Raw genomic sequence first — 18056 nt, 5'->3', positions numbered from 1 at the left:
ATCCTCCTTGTAGTGTGGCGATGATAATTGATTAAAGAAGATGGTTCAGACGAATCAAATGGGCTTAGCAATGAAGATTTAGAGGCGTTGCAGTCCCTGCAGACCGGATTCCAGAAGTGCGTTGTAAGTTTTAAAAAAATCCGAATTGTCAGTGAACATTTAGTCACTCGAGAGATCAAATGTTACTTGTGAATATGGATATTTTTTTTATTAGTTTCGATGCATATGTGTGACTGACTAAAAATAAAAAAGAGTTTGTGTAGAGTGCAAATGGGTTGGGACTAGAAGCTGCTACCGGTAGAGATTACTGCAGAGTATCAATCAACTTCCCCTAGGATACTATTCCCAAATGGGTAAAATGATAGATCTCCTCTCTCATTCTGATTGGTTACTTGGCTTTCTACATTGAAGCTGAATATTTGTACCCCTTGGTGCTATGTCCAATCATTAGAAAGATCCCAAGTCTGGAGAGCTTGAAGGACTATCATATGAGTTTGACTTGTGCCAAGCAGTTGCTACATGGGAACAAGTGTGTATTTTGCTGCTTAATTTTTAGTCTTGTATAATTTTTTTTAGTTCATATAATAATATAGGGATGGGTTGGGTTGAGCAGGTCAGGAATAGCTCTACGATACTCACCAAGGAATACATTGATGCCTTACCAAATGGATGGGAGGATTATGCTTGGCGCAGAATTAATAAAGGAATACTACTGTACGTGTTTACTCTCACATTTAGACCAGGAGGAACGAATTGCATACTTGATTGGTTATTATTATCCAATTTCATCTAAATACTTGCTAAACTGATGGTCTCAACTCTCAAGTAGTACATGTAGTGTAGAATGCTTCGCTATGTTCTTAATGAAACTCCTACTCTGATGCAGTAATCGTTGTCAGAATAAGTCTTTATGCGTCGAGAAGCTTTCTTTAGTGCTTCCTGAAACACCACCGTATTTTCCCCGGCAGTTTGGGCGATGTGCTGTTATTGGTAACTCTGGTGATCTTTTAAAAACAAAGTTCGGAAAGGAGATAGATACTTACGATGCTGTTCTTAGAGAAAATGGTGCTCCCATTCAGGTAAAAGTTATGAGTTCTTTTTATCTAACTTCCATTTTCGTTTGTTCCCTCTCTTGGCTTTAGTTTTGATCTAGTCTCCAATTCATTTGCAGAACTACAAGGAATATGTTGGAGAGAAAAGTACATTCCGTCTTCTTAATCGAGGGTCTGCAAAAGCTCTTGACAAAGTCGTGGAGTTGGATGGTACTGCATAACTCTTCTCTTCTTCTTTATTCATTTTTTGTTTGTCGCATTGCAAATAGATACTCAACTCTCTTTGCAACTATGCAGAAAAGAAGCAAGAGGTGCTACTAATAAAAACAACAATACATGATATCATGAACAAAATGATACGGGTTTGTGCATCTCCACTTATTTATCTCTTTTGGTTTTGAATATCTGAAATCAGTTCCTCACTCATTTGAGGATTCTTCCTTCTCTTCAGGAAGTTCCAATAAACAATCCTGTCTACTTAATGCTTGGTGCTTCATTTGGCTCGGCCGCCAAGGGAACTGGGCTCAAGGCTCTTGAATTTGCTCTCTCGACTTGTGATTCAGTGGACATGTATGGCTTCACTGTTGATCCAGGTTATAAAGAATGGTATGAAGTCTACCTGTACTTATTTTACTCATAGATGTCTGTCTACATACACACTGACCATGTTTATGTTTTGTTGTGATATATACTTTCAGGACTAGATATTTTTCAGAATCGCGACAAGGGCATACTCCTTTGCATGGTAGAGCTTACTACCAGATGATGGAATGCTTGGGTGTAAGTCTTTCTTCTTTTTCTTCATTATCCAGTTATCCAATACAAGTTCTTAACATAAGTCACTTTCTTGGTTTACTAGAGATTGACCTATTATAAATTCAGAGATCGCTTCAAGCTTTTTGGTTTTGACTTGGTTCTCTTCATTTTTTTTTGTTTGTAGCTCATTAAAATACACTCTCCCATGAGAGCAGATCCAAACCGTGTCGTGAAATGGGTGCCAAGCCGTAATACTATTAGATCTGCAAGAATTGCAGCAGAGAAGCTCTTAAGGTAATCAAAAATATCTTCTTTCTTTTTTCTTTTTTTTTTGCGCACATTATGTGCGTCATCTCTCTGATTAAACCTCATTAACGTGCAGGAGAGTTGGAGCAGGATCTGCAGACCCGTTAGCTTCATGCTCGATAGTAAAGAAGAGGAGCAAAAACGAACGTCATTTGGTCTCACACCTGAGAAAACCCGTGAGAGAACATCAAAAATTTGTGAGAAGCACGACCATGTACCCGCTGGAGCACAGTCCAGGACACAGTCAGCTTTGCATTACACCAGCTGACTAAAGAATTTGGTTTATACAGAAATCGATTTTTCTCCCTACACAAAAGCAGGAAACAGGTTCAGTGGAAGACGCTAGATTCAAAAGCAAAGCCCATAATATGAAGCAGTTCAAGAACACCATAGAGAGGAGAGTTTTCCGTGTAATCTCTTGAGGAGGTTATGATTTGATTCTTTTGTTATCCTGTTTTCGGGTCTTCAAGAGAGTTAATAGGTAAGTGCGAGAGCTTTGACCCATGTCTACTTTTAGCACATATAATCAAGTTCAAAATTATAATCTTACGTAAGACCTTAAAGCTCAAGTAAACTTCAACCCAGACCTTTACCTATAACTTTTATCAAGGGTTTCAATATCAGACCAATATAGCTTCTTTACTTGTCAACGAACTATATATATCATACACAAATGAATATAAACTCAAAACCTTGGCCAGAGAATCTAAATCTATCTCCTTGAGCTCCTACTTAGAAAACAGTTTTTCAAACAGCTTCTTGACTTACTGAATCATCAGGAAAAGTGCTGACCAAATAATCAAATCACTGTAAGCATGGCTAAGGAGCATCTGTCACATCATATTTGCTTAGCCAACCTCTCAGCAAAATGTTGTCACATACCAAAACCAGCCGTCTGATTTTTCTTGCAAGAATCCAAAATATTTTCTTGAGATTTCTTGGAGAGTCCAGTGAAGACCGAAAAGCTAAGCTTCCATGTGGTCACAAGATTTCCATATATCCACCACAAGAGTTGATGCTTCTAACTCTCATACAAAGAAGCAAATGGCTTCTTCCCAACTAAACTGATCATGAGCACAAGTTGTCATCGGTGATAAAACAACGAACCAATACATTCCATGTAGCAACACTTGGGACAATCCCTTCACTTATCATCCTCTCAAGAAGAATCACTGCATCTTCCTTACAATTTGAGCTGCATAGACCCCATATCACGTTTGTGTATGAGATTACATCTGGCCGCCATTTTCTTCCTCCAAACGAAACTTGATCCAACATCTGAACCGCCCTCTCAGCTTTTCCTAGTTTGCAATACGCTAATAATATCATATTCCTCGTTATCTCATCCGGAGATTTACCACTAACCACCATTTTCCCTGCTAGCTGCAGAGCTATCCAGGGGAGACCTGCACTGCATGACCCATGTAAAAGCGTGTTGTAAGTAGACGAGCTCCACTCCACACCGATCTCTCTGGTCAGACCATAAGCTTCTTCTATCCGGTTCCCCTTTGAGAGCCCGTCTAGCAACTCGTTGTACGTTACAATGTTAGGAGGACACTTGTATCGCTCCTCCATTTGTACGAACACTTTCTCTGCCCAGTCAAGCCTCCCTGCATCGCATAAGCCTTTGATAAACGCGTTGAACGTCGCCACGGAAGGAGGAGCACAGTTTTCTTTGAACATAATCTCTATAAGAGACTCAGCTTCTCTCAACTTGGAGTGCCTACAAAGAGCTTCCACCATGCTTGTATACACCACAACGTTTGGGGAGCATCCACTGGTCAGCATCTTGTTCCACGTATCAACAGCCCCCTCGAGGCTACCTCTCTTGGCGAACCCGTTGATGAGAGAGCCGTAAGTTCTGATGTTTGGAGAACATCCGGTTCCTTCCATGCGTGAAAACACAGACAGAGCCTTCTCCATATCGCCGTGGGAACAGAGTCCTTGCACCAGAGTATTAAACGCTACAACGTTCGGTTGCAACTCAAACCCTCTGATCATCGAACTCCACAAGTGTAGAGCATCAGCGCTGCTCCTACCTCTTACAAAACAACCCTTCACAAGAGAACTCAGCGTATGGACATTCGGATGACACCCTCGTTTCAACATCTGCCCCAGAAGCGAGAAAGAGATCTCGGTTTCTCCAACACTGCAAAGCGCGTTGATGATCGTTGAGTATGAGATAACATTAGGAGACACCCCCTTCTTCTCCACCATCTCTCTCATCAACTCAAACGCTCCTTCGTAATCACCGTCTTTGCATAAGCCATTAATCAACGCGTTATAGACGCTCACAACGGGTTCGAATCTCGCCGCGAGCTCCTTACCTTCCTTCACCAAACCGAGCTCACACATGGACGAGATCACCGTAGTGTAGCTCACAGCATCAGGAGAACATCCTTTGTTCGACATCTCCACAAGCAGCTTCTGAGCACCCTCCACCTTATTGTTCTTACACAAAGCCTTAAGAAGAACATTATAAGTAAACACATTAGGCTCAAACCCATCTCTCTTCTTCATGTCTCTATAAACTTTATAAATCATCTGAACCCTATTCTCACCGAGCAAAGTATCCAAAACATGGTTATATATCTTAACGGAAGGAACACACCCGAACTCTTTTATCCTGTAAAACATCTCCACGGCTCGTTCAGACAAACCCACTTGTCGGTACACGCTGATGACGTTGACGAACAGATCTTCGGAACAGGGGAAGCCTTGGAGCTTCATCTGCTGGAGAAGGTACTGAACGCTGTCGACCTGACCGTCCGCTGCTAGCTTCCTGATCATGACCTCGAATGTCAGAGGCGTGTGTTTGAAGAGGTTTGAGTTGGTGACGGATTTGAAGAAGTGCAAAGCTAAGGGGACGCATGGCTCTTGTCTTAGCCGCTTTACGACGTATGATTCTTTGATCTCGGTTGCTGTTGCTGGGTTTGGAGGTTGAGGGAGGTTGAGATTTGTGTTGAGGAGAAAGGGGATGATTGGTTTTTGAACTTTCAAGAGCAACGAGCATCCTTCTTTCACGTACATGATGACAATGAACACTTGAGGGAGACTCTTCTTTTTCTTTTTTCCTAAACTTACAGACGGAGACGGATGGATTGAGGTGAGGTGAGGTCAGACGACGATTAGATTGGCCGGAGGAAGCGATACAAAACGGCGGCGTTTTGAGTGAGGGTTTTGCTCAGTATTCCACTTTCTGCTCAGATTTTGTTTTCACTTTGAAAAAAAGAGCATCTGCACTCTATACACACAAAATCTATCTTATTTGCACTCTGTACCTTATTTTCCCCCAATTTTCTTCCCTTTATCTTTCTTATTTTCCCTCCATTCTTTGGTATCCCACTTATTTTATTATATTGAGCTAATTTACTCAAAAAAAACAGGAACTGGAATTCGATAGCTAGCGAGAAAGTCAAAGGTATTGATGAATATACCCCTAAACTTACACTAGTTTCACAAAATATCTACTTATTGCTGGAAAAAGATGTAGATGATGTAAAACGGCACGGTAACTATTGATGCATTAACAGTGTTCCAAAAACTACTTCATCAAGAGGGTGTTATAGAAACTATGTATGTATTATTTGTTCTGAAAATTTATATACTGAATTTGTATGTTTTGTAAAGTTTAGTAATTTCAATTCTAACTAATACAATTTAATTAGAATTTTTAAATTTTTAAATTTTTAAAATTTCTCAGATTTATGTCTTTGTATTTTTACTCAAACACTTTTTCATGTTTATTAGAATTTTTATAAGTTCTAAAGCTATATGAATTTTATATGGATAATTGTTGGGCCTCAAATAAATTAGACTCAAACAGTAAACTCCTATATCCAATAAATCATAATCAAAACTTTGAGTTCATTCTCCACAATTTATGTCCTCTCTATCTTCTTCTCCTTTCTAACTATTCCTCTCAATTCTCCTTTATTTCTTTTAACATGTCAAATAAGTTTATCATGAACTTAGCAATGGTATTAGAGCCACAATTCATCTCTACGAAGATGAAGCAGGTGGCTAGCTCAAACTCTAAAAGCAATGGGATTGGATGCAAACCAATTTCGATTGGTTTAAGAAACGTTACTGGCCAATTTTGATGAACCTAACCAGAGGATACGTTAGAGATGCAGCAAAACCATAAGATTGTGCTGGTTGAGTTTGTCTCTAAAGATGAAGGTGACTGTTCCTTGAAGACTTATGACGAACAGCTGACAAATGAACAAGGTGAGAACAATCATGCCTTTGAAACCTTTATAGATCCGATAAAACCTTAACTAATATGAAAGGTTTTCTGTATATTGATAGATGGTCATTGAGGGCCAAATATATACTTGTTACAGTCGATCTAATCACCAATGCTTACATGCCAAGTTATTGAGATTCACATGCCTTATATATCTACAAAATATATACTAAGATATTAAGAAGACACTAGATATAGGTGCATATATCTCGTAATATCCTTCCTCAAATTAGAGCATGTAGATCACTAACGCCTAATTTTCCAATGAACCAATCAAACTATTTACTTCCAAGAGCCTTCATAGATAGCTAACTGCCCATAAGACCAAACATGTAATGGCTCGATAACACCTCGTATGTACTCATCCCGAATGAAATGACAGTCATTCTAAATGTGCATGGTACGCTCATGAAAAAACATGATTCTTGACAATATGAACTACCACCATATTATCACATTAAAATGAAAATGGTTTCGTGAAATTCACTCCTAGAGTCATCAGTATTGATCTATAAGAGTCCACTAGTTAGTTCAAATCTGTTGAACTGCTTAGTGAGGTTCCAGACAACTTCGAGGTATGCCCCCATTCTTTCGTCCCTTGTTTCATACTCGCCGTGGAACTGGCTAGCTACTAGCTGTGAATCACTATAAGCGTTCAGCTCTCGAATTTCGAGGCTTAGGGCAAGTTTTAATCCTGCAATTAATGCTTCGTATTCAGCCTCGTTATTAGAAGCGCTGAATCCGAGCCTGTAGGATTGTTGGATGGTTTCTCCAGCTGAGGAGGTCAGCCTTAGACCGATGCCGGAATCTTGTCTTGGCGAGGTTCGTCAATGTACAGACTCCACTTCGGAGCTTCTGTTTCCAAGTCTAGTTGTTCGGAAGCTATCTCGATTATGAAATCGGCAAGGACCTGAGCTTTTGCTGCTGCTCGAGGTCTATACTCGATATCGTATTCACTGAGCTCTATTGCCCATTTAGCTAATCGTCATGATTGGCTAGGGCTGTGCAAAATTGTTCGCAATGGTTGTGAAGTCATTACGACGATTGAGTGCGATTGGAAATAAGGTCGCAATTTTCTGGCAGCTGTTACGACAGCTAGAGCTAGTTTTTTCATAGTAGGGTATCTAGTTTCGGCGTCTATCAGACTCTTGCTGGTATAATAGACATGTCTTTACTCGTTTTGCTCTTCTCGTACCAGCACACCACTAACTGCAGCGGTTGATACGGCGAGGTAAAGATATTGCGGTTCTCCCCTACTGGTTTAGCCAGGATCGAAGGTTCGGAGAAGTAAGCTTTCAATTGTTTGAAGGCTTCCTCGCACTTTTCATCCCATAAGAATTTCTTATTATTTTTTAGAAGTTTGTAGAATGGGAGGCACTTATCGGTGGACCTGGATATGAATCGATTTAATGCTGCGATTCGTCCAGTCAATCTCTGTATCTCTCTGGTTGTCTTAGGTGACGGCATTTCCAAAAAGGTAGCTATTTGTTTCGGGTTGGCTTCAATGCCTCTTTCGGTTACGAGGTAGCCTAGGAACTCGCCTGAGGGTACCCCGAAGGTACATTTAGTGGGATTGAGCTTCATATCGTACTTGTTAAGGATATCGAAGCATTCCCTTAAGTGGGAGATATGATCTTCTCCAGCTGAGGATTTGACTAGCATATCGTCAATATAGACCTCCATGGTTTTTCCGAGTTGTCTAGCAAACATCTTATTTACTAGCCTCTGATAGGTAGCTCCTGCGTTCTTTAACCCGAATGGCATAACCTTGTAACAATAGGTTCCTCGTTCGGTTATGAATGCAGTTTTTTCTTGATCCTCAGGATCCATCATGATTTGGTTGTACCCTGAGAAGGCATCCATGAAGGATAGGAGTCGATGGCCAGCTGTTGCTTCAACCAGGCGGTCGATGTGAGGTAACGGGAAGCTGTCTTTAGGACAAGCCTTGTTTAGGTCAGTGAAATCTACACAGACTCTCCATTTCCCTTTTTTCTTTTTTACAACTACCGGGTTAGCTAACCAGTCGGGGTAGTGCACCTCTCGAATGGACCCAGTTTTCGTTAGTCGATCAATTTCGTCATTAACAGCTTGAGCCTTTTTGAGGCCCATCTTGCGACGCTTTTGTTTGATCGGTTTGAAAGTGGGGTCTACTCTTAATTTATGGGTGGTGACGTTCGGATCTATACCTTTCATGTCACAGGTGGTCCATGCAAAGGTTTTGACGTTGCTTTTTAAGAAGTCAATGAGCTCCTTTTTGGTCTCGATAGGTAGCTCAGATCTGATGCTTACCTGTCTTTCAGGATTTGCGTCGTCGATGCAAACTTTTTCGGTGAGGTTCCTAGGGGGACCTCAAATATTTTGTTGCATCTCGCGACCCTCCTGGATCTGTAATTGCTATTGGGAGGATTTTTTGAGGATTTCGAATCCTCCCAGGTAACAGACTCTGGAGATCTTCTGGCTACCATGTTCGGTAGTTACCCCTTCAGGTGTTGGGAATTTCACACATTGATGATAAGTCGAGGCTACTTCTTTCATCTTGTGAATCCAGGGTCTTCCTAGGATCGCATGGAACGGGGAAGGTCTGTCGATGACTACTAAGTTGGTCATTTTCATTATTCCGCCAGCTATGATTGGGAGCTTGATAGTTTCCAATGAGGTAGTTGTTTCTCTGGAAAAGCCTACGAGATTAGCTTTTTGGGCAATAATTTCGTAGTCATTTATTTCCATCCCTTTCAGGGTGTTGTAGAGAATAAGGTCAACAGAGCTCCCGATGTTTACTATGAGCTTGGGTACTTCGTACCCTGCGATGTTCAGGGTGACGATCAGGGTATCGTCGTGAGGTCTGTCAAGGTTTGACGTCTCACTTTCCCAAAATGAAATCTTAGTGTTAGACTCGGGGTTAGAAGGCTTAGTTTGAGTGTTAGACACAGCCTTCCGTACATGAGTTTTAATAGAATTAACAGAGTCTCGACACATATCAGATCCTCCGAGGATGTAGTCTACCTTCGAACCGGGGCTCGACTGAGGTAACGGTTTGCTCAGGAGGGCCTCGATTTGTAGGCTTTTTCCTTGGGGGAGCTTCCCAAGGATCATGTCGACCCTTTTCTTAGGAGCTGGGGATGGTGAATCGGTCTCTTTTCAGGAGACCTTTCTCGTTTCGGTGAGGTGTCTCTGGGACCTCTTTTCTGGTAGGGTTGTGGTTTTTGGAGGTCCACGTCCTTTATTTCTCCGGCTGTGAATTTAGCTGCCAGTTGTCGTTGGAGGTCCCAACATTCCTCAGTTGAGTGCCCTTTCCGATCGTGATAAGAGCAGTGTTTGTTCTCATCATATCCTTTTGACCAGGGGATTTTGTTTGCTGCGGCGACAGGTTTCTCTTCCTTGTCTTCCTCGATTGCATAGGAATGTTCTCCCTGAGTTTGGTTGTTTCGGGGGTTCCCCCTTTTATGAGGTCCCTTTGCCTCAGAGGATTCACCTTTCGAGTGATTCTGAGGCTTCTTGTGGAGTTTATCCAGTGCAGCTGTCTCCTCCTCCAAAGTAATGTATCTGGTGGCTTTATGAAGAGCATCATCGATAGTTGGAGGAGTATTGAGTGTTAGCTCGGACCATAACTTCGATTTATAGAACATACCTCTCCTAAGAGCCTCGATGGCGACTAGGTCGTTCGGATTCGAGAGCTTAGTTCTTATTGCCCTGAATTTCTCGATGTAGACTCGTAGTGAGTCCCCCATTCCTTGTCTGACCTTCCAAAGGTCGGCCTCAGTGGCTTGCTTCAGGATATGGGTCGAATACTGCTTCATGAAGGCACTAGTTAACTGATCGAAACTATCTATCGATGCTGGTTCGAGACCAGAGAACCACTCAAGGGCTGTTCCGACCAAGTTTTCGGCGAATGTCCTGCAGTAACCTGCTTCACATTCTTCCTGTGTAAAATGGGCTTTCACGATAGCCAATCGGAAAGCTCTCAAATAGGCCTTTGGGTCAGAGGTCCCATCATACTCGGGAATTCTGATTTTTCGGGTATCTCTTATGTAGGAGCTGGCAATTATGTCAGTGAGCTGGCAATTATGTCAGTGAATGGAGTTCCACGGGTTTCTTCGATCAAGCTATCGATTTCGGGAGCTGAGCTCGTAGCTTTATGGACTTGAGTTCCCAATTTTTGGAGAGCTGCGTGAGTTCGTTCCATATATCTACGGATAGCTTCAGGTCTTTCTAAGGGAAGGACATTTGGGTCGTTATTAGGCACCCGGCGGGTAGGTTCCTGACGGAATCTTGTTGGCTCGTCTTCCCATGCAGTTGGTGGGCTCAGTCGCTCACCAGCTCTTGGGTTATCGGAGGCTACCCTTCGATTCCCGTCTCCGTTCGGGGTTGAACTTCTATTTTGATAAACCGAGGCTGATGTTCTGCCCCCGAATGGGAAGGATACTCCTGCTCCGGACCTAAGATCAGGCGGCGGAGGAGGTAAGCGAGTGCTCCGGTCAGCAATCTGGCTGGGTGTGGAGCTGGTTGTCGCTACGTTACTTCCCATAGCACTGGTAATAGGTGGGTTAAACACGGGAGCTACCCCAGTATGAGGTGTCTGGAAAGCAGATCCCCGTCCTTCCGGAGCAGTGTTATCAGGGGAAAAGTCTAAACGTCCTCGGGGAAATGAGGGATCTGTCAATCGATCTCGGAAAGTGACCCCCGGAGCTTGACGTTGCGGTGGTTGGGTTGTTGTGTCTAGAGATCTTGTTATCTCTTCGAATCGTTGCTGTCAAACAGCTAGCTGATGCATCGTACGCTCACTTTCCTGAGCTTTGTCTACTAGTTGCATCATCATCTGACGAATCTCAGAAAGCTGAGCCTCCGTTTGATTCGGAACGGCTTGCTGCTGAGGATTCTCGGTGATTGGAAGCCCGGGGACGGTTCCACTTGTCGATCTCGGGTTAGTAGCTCCGGTTAGAGTCTGGCTCGTTCGAGCGTTAATCGGAAGCTGTTGTCCAGATCGGTGGTCGCCACGTCGAGGCTCCGAGGTTACAAGGGTAGAGCCTCCATCGTTCGGTGAGCCATCGCTCTGGATCGGGAGGTTAAGGTCAGACGGATTTGTTGTCTGATCGGTAGGATTCATCCTCAAGTTAGGGTAAGGGATTCGATTGTTTCTTCCCCACAGACGGCGCCAATTGTGAGGGACTAAACTCACTACCTGGTTTTTAGATCAGGTTAAGGTTAAAAGGAAAGGAAACGTGAGCCGAATCCCGTAAGAACTTATAAGATGAATGATGATTTTATTGATATTTTTGTAAGAATTGATTACAAAAGACGTTTATAACGTTTACAAAGAGATAATAGTATTTAAAAGCTAATGTGTATGAATCGTAGAGAATGCGGATCCCTTGATTATTGTTTGATGTCTTCTTTAAATAGCCTCGGGCTCCGTCGGTTGCTACCAACAGGTTCCCGAGATCCTCTCCGTGATTTGAGGGATTTGTAACAGCTTCCCTTTGACCGGGTCCTGCGCCTATTTATTTGTCCACGAGCTACCTCTTTGACCGGGTCCTGCGCTTGTTTACTTGTCAACGAGCTGTCTCTTTTCCTTGACCTCTCTGATGAACATCTCTAGCTCACAGCCTCCGGATCTGACTTAGCTGTTTTTGAAGATTGAATTCATGATGGACCTTTCGCGGCCCGTTATCATTTCTTATTGTCTATCACTAGCTAGGAGGTCATATTTGGGTCCAACAAGACTGAGAGTAAAATTCTTAATTCTTTATGTTTTCCCATCCTCCAATGAGTAGAAGTATGGATGAAGATGCTAGGTATGCATATTAATAGGAGTGGTTTAGTCGATCAAATATGTAACCGAAATATATATATCCTTACGAATATAATCGCATAATTTTGGAAGTTCCTAAATTCTTGGTGTAATCAAATCTTTTTAATAATCGTTAAGTTTATTATCCTAATAAATGCACAAAATATAATGACCAAATCTTTTGATATACTGATCGAAGGTTTTATTATATAGGGACTAATTAAATATTTCCTTATTAATAAGTCTAATTTCGGTTAAGATAGAGAAACAAAATCATAAATCTCGGTTAGTTATAATGATCAAAACTCAGAGTTTAATATCAATGACATTCTATTGTAATTATTGTGCAAAACTAAAGACTAAATACTTTTTGTACTTCAGTTTTAATAGTTTAAATTAAATGTGGCTGACATGGCTCGATATTCTTCTTTCGCCAAAGATCATGAGACAAGTTGTTTTTTGAGATTTCCAAGATATATGTGAGCCACCATGCTGAAAATCCAACTTAAATGAGATCATCTTTTTGCTGGGTAGCCAGCCCAGTCAACATCACACCAAGAACTAAATCAAGAGAGGCCTTTGCTTTCAAAAAAATTCCATGACCTTGATTTTCTTTCAAGAACCGAACCACTCTTAATGTTGCATCCAATGCTCTTCGTTTTTTTCTTACATAAAGTTATAGATCCAGTAATTTACATTTTTATTTGAAATATGAATCCATAAAAGTCAGCAACCAGTAAGCTCCACTAAGATATGAATTGCAGAAAAAATCTTTGGCACTGACACAATTAGAATTAAAAAGAAAAAATATTTGGAGAGGTTAAAAATAGAAATAGCAGAAGTGAAAAGATTTGTTAAAAAAAAGTAAATAACTGTTAGTCTGTGCTAGGCATAAGCGTACACGTGTGAGGAAGTGAACATCTAGTCTCTTCCCTCTATCTCTCTTGTTCGATTCGATACTGATGATGACGATTCTCTTTCTCTTTCTCACATCCCACTTCTGACTTCCTTCCCCAGATAAATAAAAAAAAAACCCTAATTAGGCTAAAGCAAAAAAAGACTTTTGCAACTTTCATGTTCTCCACTAGCTTCCGCACAACATCTATGCCCGACAAAGTGAAACAAGAAACCTCTCGATCTTTCCAAGAAATGGCGGAACTGCAACCAGGTAACGACGGCAATAACCAGCAGCCCAACGGCGGCGGCGTTCCTCCTCCTTCGCTGCCGTCGACATCAGCGGAAGCTCAGGCCGGATCGAAACGATTGAGGAGACCGAGCGTTCGATTAGGAGAAATCGGCGGCGGCGGCGAGCAGTACCAAGCGGCGGCGTACGATTATTCTCAGGTGAGGAGAGCCAAGAAAGATATGATGAGCAAGTCGTCGACGAGGACTCGAGCTCTAACGAATTTGAGTTCTGGGTACGATAACAATGTTGATTCTTCTTCTTTCGGCGTTGGGAGTTGGCGGGTCAAGAAACGGGTCGGGTCGTCGACGAAGCGGGTGAGATCCAATTGGGTGTCGAGGATTGGGGAAACGGATCAGGGAGGGGAAGAGTTCGAAGGAGGAGGAGGGGGGTTTAGGGATTTCAGTAGAGAGGATTCGGAGAGTAGTCCGGTAAAGGACGAGTCTCGTGGTGGGTTTTACGGTGCTAGTAGTGGGAACAGAGAGTTCGAGTTGTTGTCGGAGCCGGCGGAGGGGGGAAGACAAGGGGTGAAGATTTGGCTGCAAGAGCTAGGGTTAGGGAGGTATTGGCCTATGTTTGAGATACATGAGGTTGATGAAGAGGTTTTGCCCTTGTTGACGTTGGAGGATTTGAAAGATATGGGGATTAATGCTGTTGGGTCCAGGAGGAAGATGTTTTGTGCTATTCAGAAGCTTGGTAGGGAGTTCTCGTGATAGAGGGAATGAATGTTGGATATTTTTGATCTCCTGAGAAGAAAAGGATTGTGTTTTTTTTTTTTCCTGCTTGCTGTTGGTGAGATAGTCAGACATGGCAATGTCTGTAACCAGTGAATGAAAGCCTTTTGCTATAGAGGTATTTCAGTTGCTGATTGTTTTTCATCTTTGCGTTTTGTGTTTGAATGTAGCACTAGCTCAATAGAAGTAGAAGTGGGAAAGAAGAAGATGAAGAAGTTTTTTTTTTCCTTTTTACTCTTTTTGCTTCACCTGAGATGTTTCCATGTATGGTCTTGATGAACATGTGGTGTAGGTGTAGACTATATACCGATTTGTAATAAATGTCTGAAAGGATGAAACTGAATGTGTTCAGTCTAGCTTTTGATTAGCATCGTTAAGCGTTTAGGTATCTCAGTATTGTAGAAACAAGAGCAAGTAATTATATTTTACACAGCTTCAACAAGAGACATGGATCAGGTTTGTTGGTGGTTAAGAGTTAAATGTGAATATTTTCATTTGAGTTGGCAAATAATCAGAAGAATCTAATAGAACATAGAATGTATAATTGATTTCTTTAGATTCAGGAGCTAAAGAAGATTCAAGTCCTACATGGTTGCTCTGTCTCTTAGGGATTATTTTAGTAGTTTGCCTTTGGTTCTTCTTTCTTTAGCACAACAGAAGACTAAAACAAAAACCAAAAAACGATTTGATCTAACAATTTGGACAATATAGTTTCTCGTGAAGCACAAAATGTCATCGATAGCATATCTGTTACTCAAAGAGGGAAACTATACAATTTTAACTCTGACAACCAAGAAAACAAAATGAACGAAGAAGAACGATCACAAAGTTGCATGACAAGTAGAGGGGACACCGAACCGCAAGGGAAACTAGTAAACTAATGCAAGTTAGTACTAATTAAACCTCTTTTGGTACGAGAAACTGACTATGATGCCAGTACCCACCCCTCTGTTTTAGTCCAATTTGATGGTATCTTTCTCTTCTTCTTGCTTCTTTGGAGCAGCAGGAAAATATTTGATTCCGGTAAGGTCACCTGCTTTGCTTATAACCTGTCATATAAAACGCAGAGGTACAAAAATCAATTTATACTATGCTTAGAATCGAGTACTCTAATATAAGGAGAGAAAGCAGAGTGAACTGAACTAATCGCAAGCTTTTTTGATTACCTGTAGAGCTTTAAGAAGATCTTCTCTTGAGTGAGATGCGGATATACAAATACGAGCCCTGGCTAGCAATAGAGGTGTAGCTGGGAAACCAACAACCACAACTGCCACCTGTTCACAGTTTTAGGCATTGATGTTAATGATCTCTGGTACTGAAGCATACGAAAAGCATAGATAAGTGAAGACATACGTTTTCTCGCAGGCATTCCCTTGAGAAGGCTGGGATTTTCGCAGGATTGTAAAGCATTATCGGCATAACTGGGGAATCATTGTCTCCAAGAACCTCAAATCCCATCTTCTGCAACTCGGCCCTGAAAAAGTTGCTGTTCTCCCTTATCCTTGCTAATTTTTGTGCACCTGTCCAGGGGTTTCACAACAATCTTGAGAGACTATAATATAACTCGAGATTATGAAGCTCAGAGAGCAAAACAAACTATAGAGAGATACCTCTGTTTGAACCGTCCTCTCCAAGGATAACTTTTATGGCCGATATGATTTGTTGCGCTGAAGGAGTTGAGATTGACGTTGCGTAAAGGTGAGCCGGGCAGTGGTACTTCAAATATTGGATGAGGTCCTACAGAAATTGAAAGCATCGCTATAAGAACTTTGGCTGATTTTGAGATGAAGTGCAGCACTACAATCAGTTACTAATTGCTAACCTTAGATCCGGCAATGTAGCCACCACAAGATCCGAAAGATTTGGTGAAAGTTCCCATCATTATGTCCACATCAGCTGTGTCGACACCGAGAAGCTCGCAGACGCCCCTGCCTGTTTTTCCAATTGCTCCAATGCTGTGAGCTTCATCCAAGTAAACATAAGCCTGAAACAACAAGTCAGAGAAATTAGCTTAGTTCCTCAATAATGAATAGGAAAGAGAAAGTGTACCTTATACTTCTTGCATATTGAGACAATCTCAGGCAGTTGACAAATTTCTCCTTCCATGCTGTAAATACCCTCAACAACAACCATAATTTTCTTCCAGGGTCTGTGAGTCCTCGGTTGTCCCTCAGCGATTTGCTCTTTCAATACTCTTTCCAAATGCGCAGGTGCTGAGAAGCAATCAACAAGAGAACTTAAAAGGTAGGTCAACCAGTTGAATGGGATAGAATTCTGAAGCATAAGAAATGGCTTACTGTTGTGTTGGAAAACGCGGATAGTGGCTCCTGAACCTCGAGCACCATTGACAATTGAAGTATGGTTCAAAGAGTCACTTATTATCAGCCCTCCCTAATATATACAAAAGGCATCAATCAAAGAGGCTACTAAAACATAGGTTTTGGGAGTAACATCAAAAGATAAATAGCAGCAGCAACCATACCTTTCCAATCAAGACAGGGATGATAGCAGAGTTTGTAGCGTAGCCCATGCCAGTGACGATAGCAGCAGGTTTCCCCACATATTTAGCAACACATTCCTCGAGTTCCGCATGCACAGATGTAGTCCCTGATGAGAGAAACAAAGTGCAGTCAGTGAGTGAGGGAGGCAACAAAGAGGAGAGAGTTTTGGAGATTCGATTCAGGAACCTGCATCAACTCGGGAGCTGCATGTACTTGGGGAGAATTTCTTTAGAGACTCGATAACACGAGGCGTGCAGTATTCATCAAAAGAACCAAATCCAAGATAGTTGTACGACCCCAAGTTAAGACACCTTGTGCTCTTTGTTGTTCTCCTGCAACCAAAGGTTGATTTTGTGAGGATCATTGGGTTTCAAAGGGGACCAATTATCTACCGCTCAAAGTGTCAACCTTTACATAACGTTTTATCCTCCCAAGAATAATTGGGTTTCATCAAAGGTGACTATAATTCTAAACCACCAAAGTCTCAACCTTTACGTCATGTTTTATTCTGTGAAGGCTCAAGGATAAATGGGTTTCAAATGAAAATCAAAGGGGACCAATAATTCTAAACCGCTAAAGTTTCAACCTTTACATAAGGTTTGGTGTTATGTAAAACAAGAGAAGCAGAGGAAGGAGAGACTGACTTGAGGGTCTTGTTGTTGTCATTAGAGAACCTCTCGACGACATCAACCCAAGCATCAGGTGCACTTGCTATGGGACGTCCGAAACAATCCTGAAGAAAGAAGAAAGAACAATATTAGGAAGGAATCATATTATAAAAAAAAAAGAAAAAGATAGCTATGAACGAACGAACCTGAATGCGATGATACAAACGTCTGATGTAGAAATCCTCGTGAGCCAAGCAGATCGGGGCGTATCCATGGAGATTGTTTGTGCTCCACCAATCGAAGATTCGGCGGGAGTAATCGCGGAGCTGCCCGAAGGCGAAGAGCAACCCGTAGCTGAAGTAGGTCGATACAGCTGTAAGGTATGGGATCGTAATCATATTCTCCTTCTCCTTCTCTCTTCTCCCTCAAGATAACAGATTCAATGATGATGAGATCTGGAAAAATCTGCGTTCTTTGGTCACGGGAGAGACAGAGAAGAGAAGAAAGATTTGAATTCAATCTCTTCCCCTTTTGGTCAGAATTGTTTTAAAAAAAAAGGATTCTTCTTCGGATCTTCATCCTTTTGTTTTCTTTCGCTTATTTTATTTCTAATTAGTTATTTTCGGACACTCTGACTATTCAATAATTCTCCCCAAATAAAAATATTTTAATTTTCTTTAGTTGCCACTTAGTATGACCTAATTAGTCCAGCACACTAACTCATACCGACTGTTGTTTAGGTATGCAGTTGTGAGAAAGGCTCAACTTTCAACCCTACGAAGTGTGGTGGTGTTAAGAAGATTGAAAGGATGACGTTAAGAGAGCTTAATGACTACGTGCTGAAATCTCTTACAAATTTAAGATTCCTAAATTCAACAC

The 18056-nt window shown here is 41.7% G+C and overlaps 4 protein-coding genes across 4 annotated transcripts in view; 2 read left to right on the top strand and 2 right to left on the bottom strand.

The window, feature by feature from the left end:
- LOC108837431 (sialyltransferase-like protein 2) overlaps positions 1-2618 on the top strand; it is a 2950-nt gene extending 332 nt beyond the window's left edge. The window contains 11 exon segments of the mRNA XM_057000570.1: positions 41-123; positions 264-353; positions 452-529; positions 614-714; positions 887-1079; positions 1172-1262; positions 1350-1414; positions 1504-1658; positions 1751-1832; positions 1993-2102; positions 2191-2618. Coding sequence (XP_056856550.1) covers positions 41-123; positions 264-353; positions 452-529; positions 614-714; positions 887-1079; positions 1172-1262; positions 1350-1414; positions 1504-1658; positions 1751-1832; positions 1993-2102; positions 2191-2386 — 1244 coding nt within the window. The 3' untranslated portion in view covers positions 2387-2618.
- Positions 2619-2734: 116 nt separating this feature from the next.
- LOC108823515 (pentatricopeptide repeat-containing protein At3g48810) lies at positions 2735-5354 on the bottom strand. The gene has a single exon (XM_018596742.2). It carries the CDS (start codon positions 5142-5144, stop codon positions 3183-3185), a length of 1962 nt encoding a protein of 653 aa, XP_018452244.2. The 5' UTR covers positions 5145-5354; the 3' UTR covers positions 2735-3182.
- Positions 5355-13070: 7716 nt separating this feature from the next.
- LOC108842846 (uncharacterized) lies at positions 13071-14456 on the top strand. The gene has a single exon (XM_018615884.2). The coding sequence runs from the start codon at positions 13226-13228 to the stop codon at positions 14045-14047; it is 822 nt and encodes a 273-aa protein (XP_018471386.2). The 5' UTR covers positions 13071-13225; the 3' UTR covers positions 14048-14456.
- Positions 14457-14730: 274 nt separating this feature from the next.
- On the bottom strand, positions 14731-17765 carry LOC108842844 (long chain base biosynthesis protein 2b). Its single transcript, XM_018615883.2, has 11 exons — positions 17384-17765; positions 17214-17302; positions 16756-16901; positions 16551-16675; positions 16366-16459; positions 16118-16281; positions 15891-16052; positions 15679-15805; positions 15422-15588; positions 15235-15342; positions 14731-15117 (listed from the first exon to the last, which is right to left on the bottom strand). Exons 1-11 carry the CDS (start codon positions 17573-17575, stop codon positions 15022-15024), a joined length of 1470 nt encoding a protein of 489 aa, XP_018471385.1. The 5' UTR covers positions 17576-17765; the 3' UTR covers positions 14731-15021.
- Between the last annotated feature and the right edge of the window lie 291 nt (positions 17766-18056).

The sequence above is a fragment of the Raphanus sativus genome, chromosome 2 (assembly GCF_000801105.2).
Source record: "Raphanus sativus cultivar WK10039 chromosome 2, ASM80110v3, whole genome shotgun sequence".
Taxonomy (NCBI): Eukaryota; Viridiplantae; Streptophyta; class Magnoliopsida; order Brassicales; family Brassicaceae; genus Raphanus; species Raphanus sativus.
This window is presented reverse-complemented; position numbering and strand designations above follow the sequence as displayed.

Coding starts and splice junctions, on each gene's coding strand:
- LOC108823515 (XM_018596742.2), bottom strand. CDS start 5,144: ATGTACGTGAAAGAAGGATGCTCGTTGCTCTTGAAAGTTCAAAAACCA.
- LOC108842846 (XM_018615884.2), top strand. CDS start 13,226: ATGTTCTCCACTAGCTTCCGCACAACATCTATGCCCGACAAAGTGAAA.
- LOC108842844 (XM_018615883.2), bottom strand. CDS start 17,575: ATGATTACGATCCCATACCTTACAGCTGTATCGACCTACTTCAGCTAC. Junction 16,902..17,213: donor GACAACAACAAGACCCTCAA/GTCAGTCTCTCC, acceptor CTTTGGTTGCAG/GAGAACAACAAAGAGCACAA. Junction 15,343..15,421: donor GGGAATGCCTGCGAGAAAAC/GTATGTCTTCAC, acceptor AACTGTGAACAG/GTGGCAGTTGTGGTTGTTGG.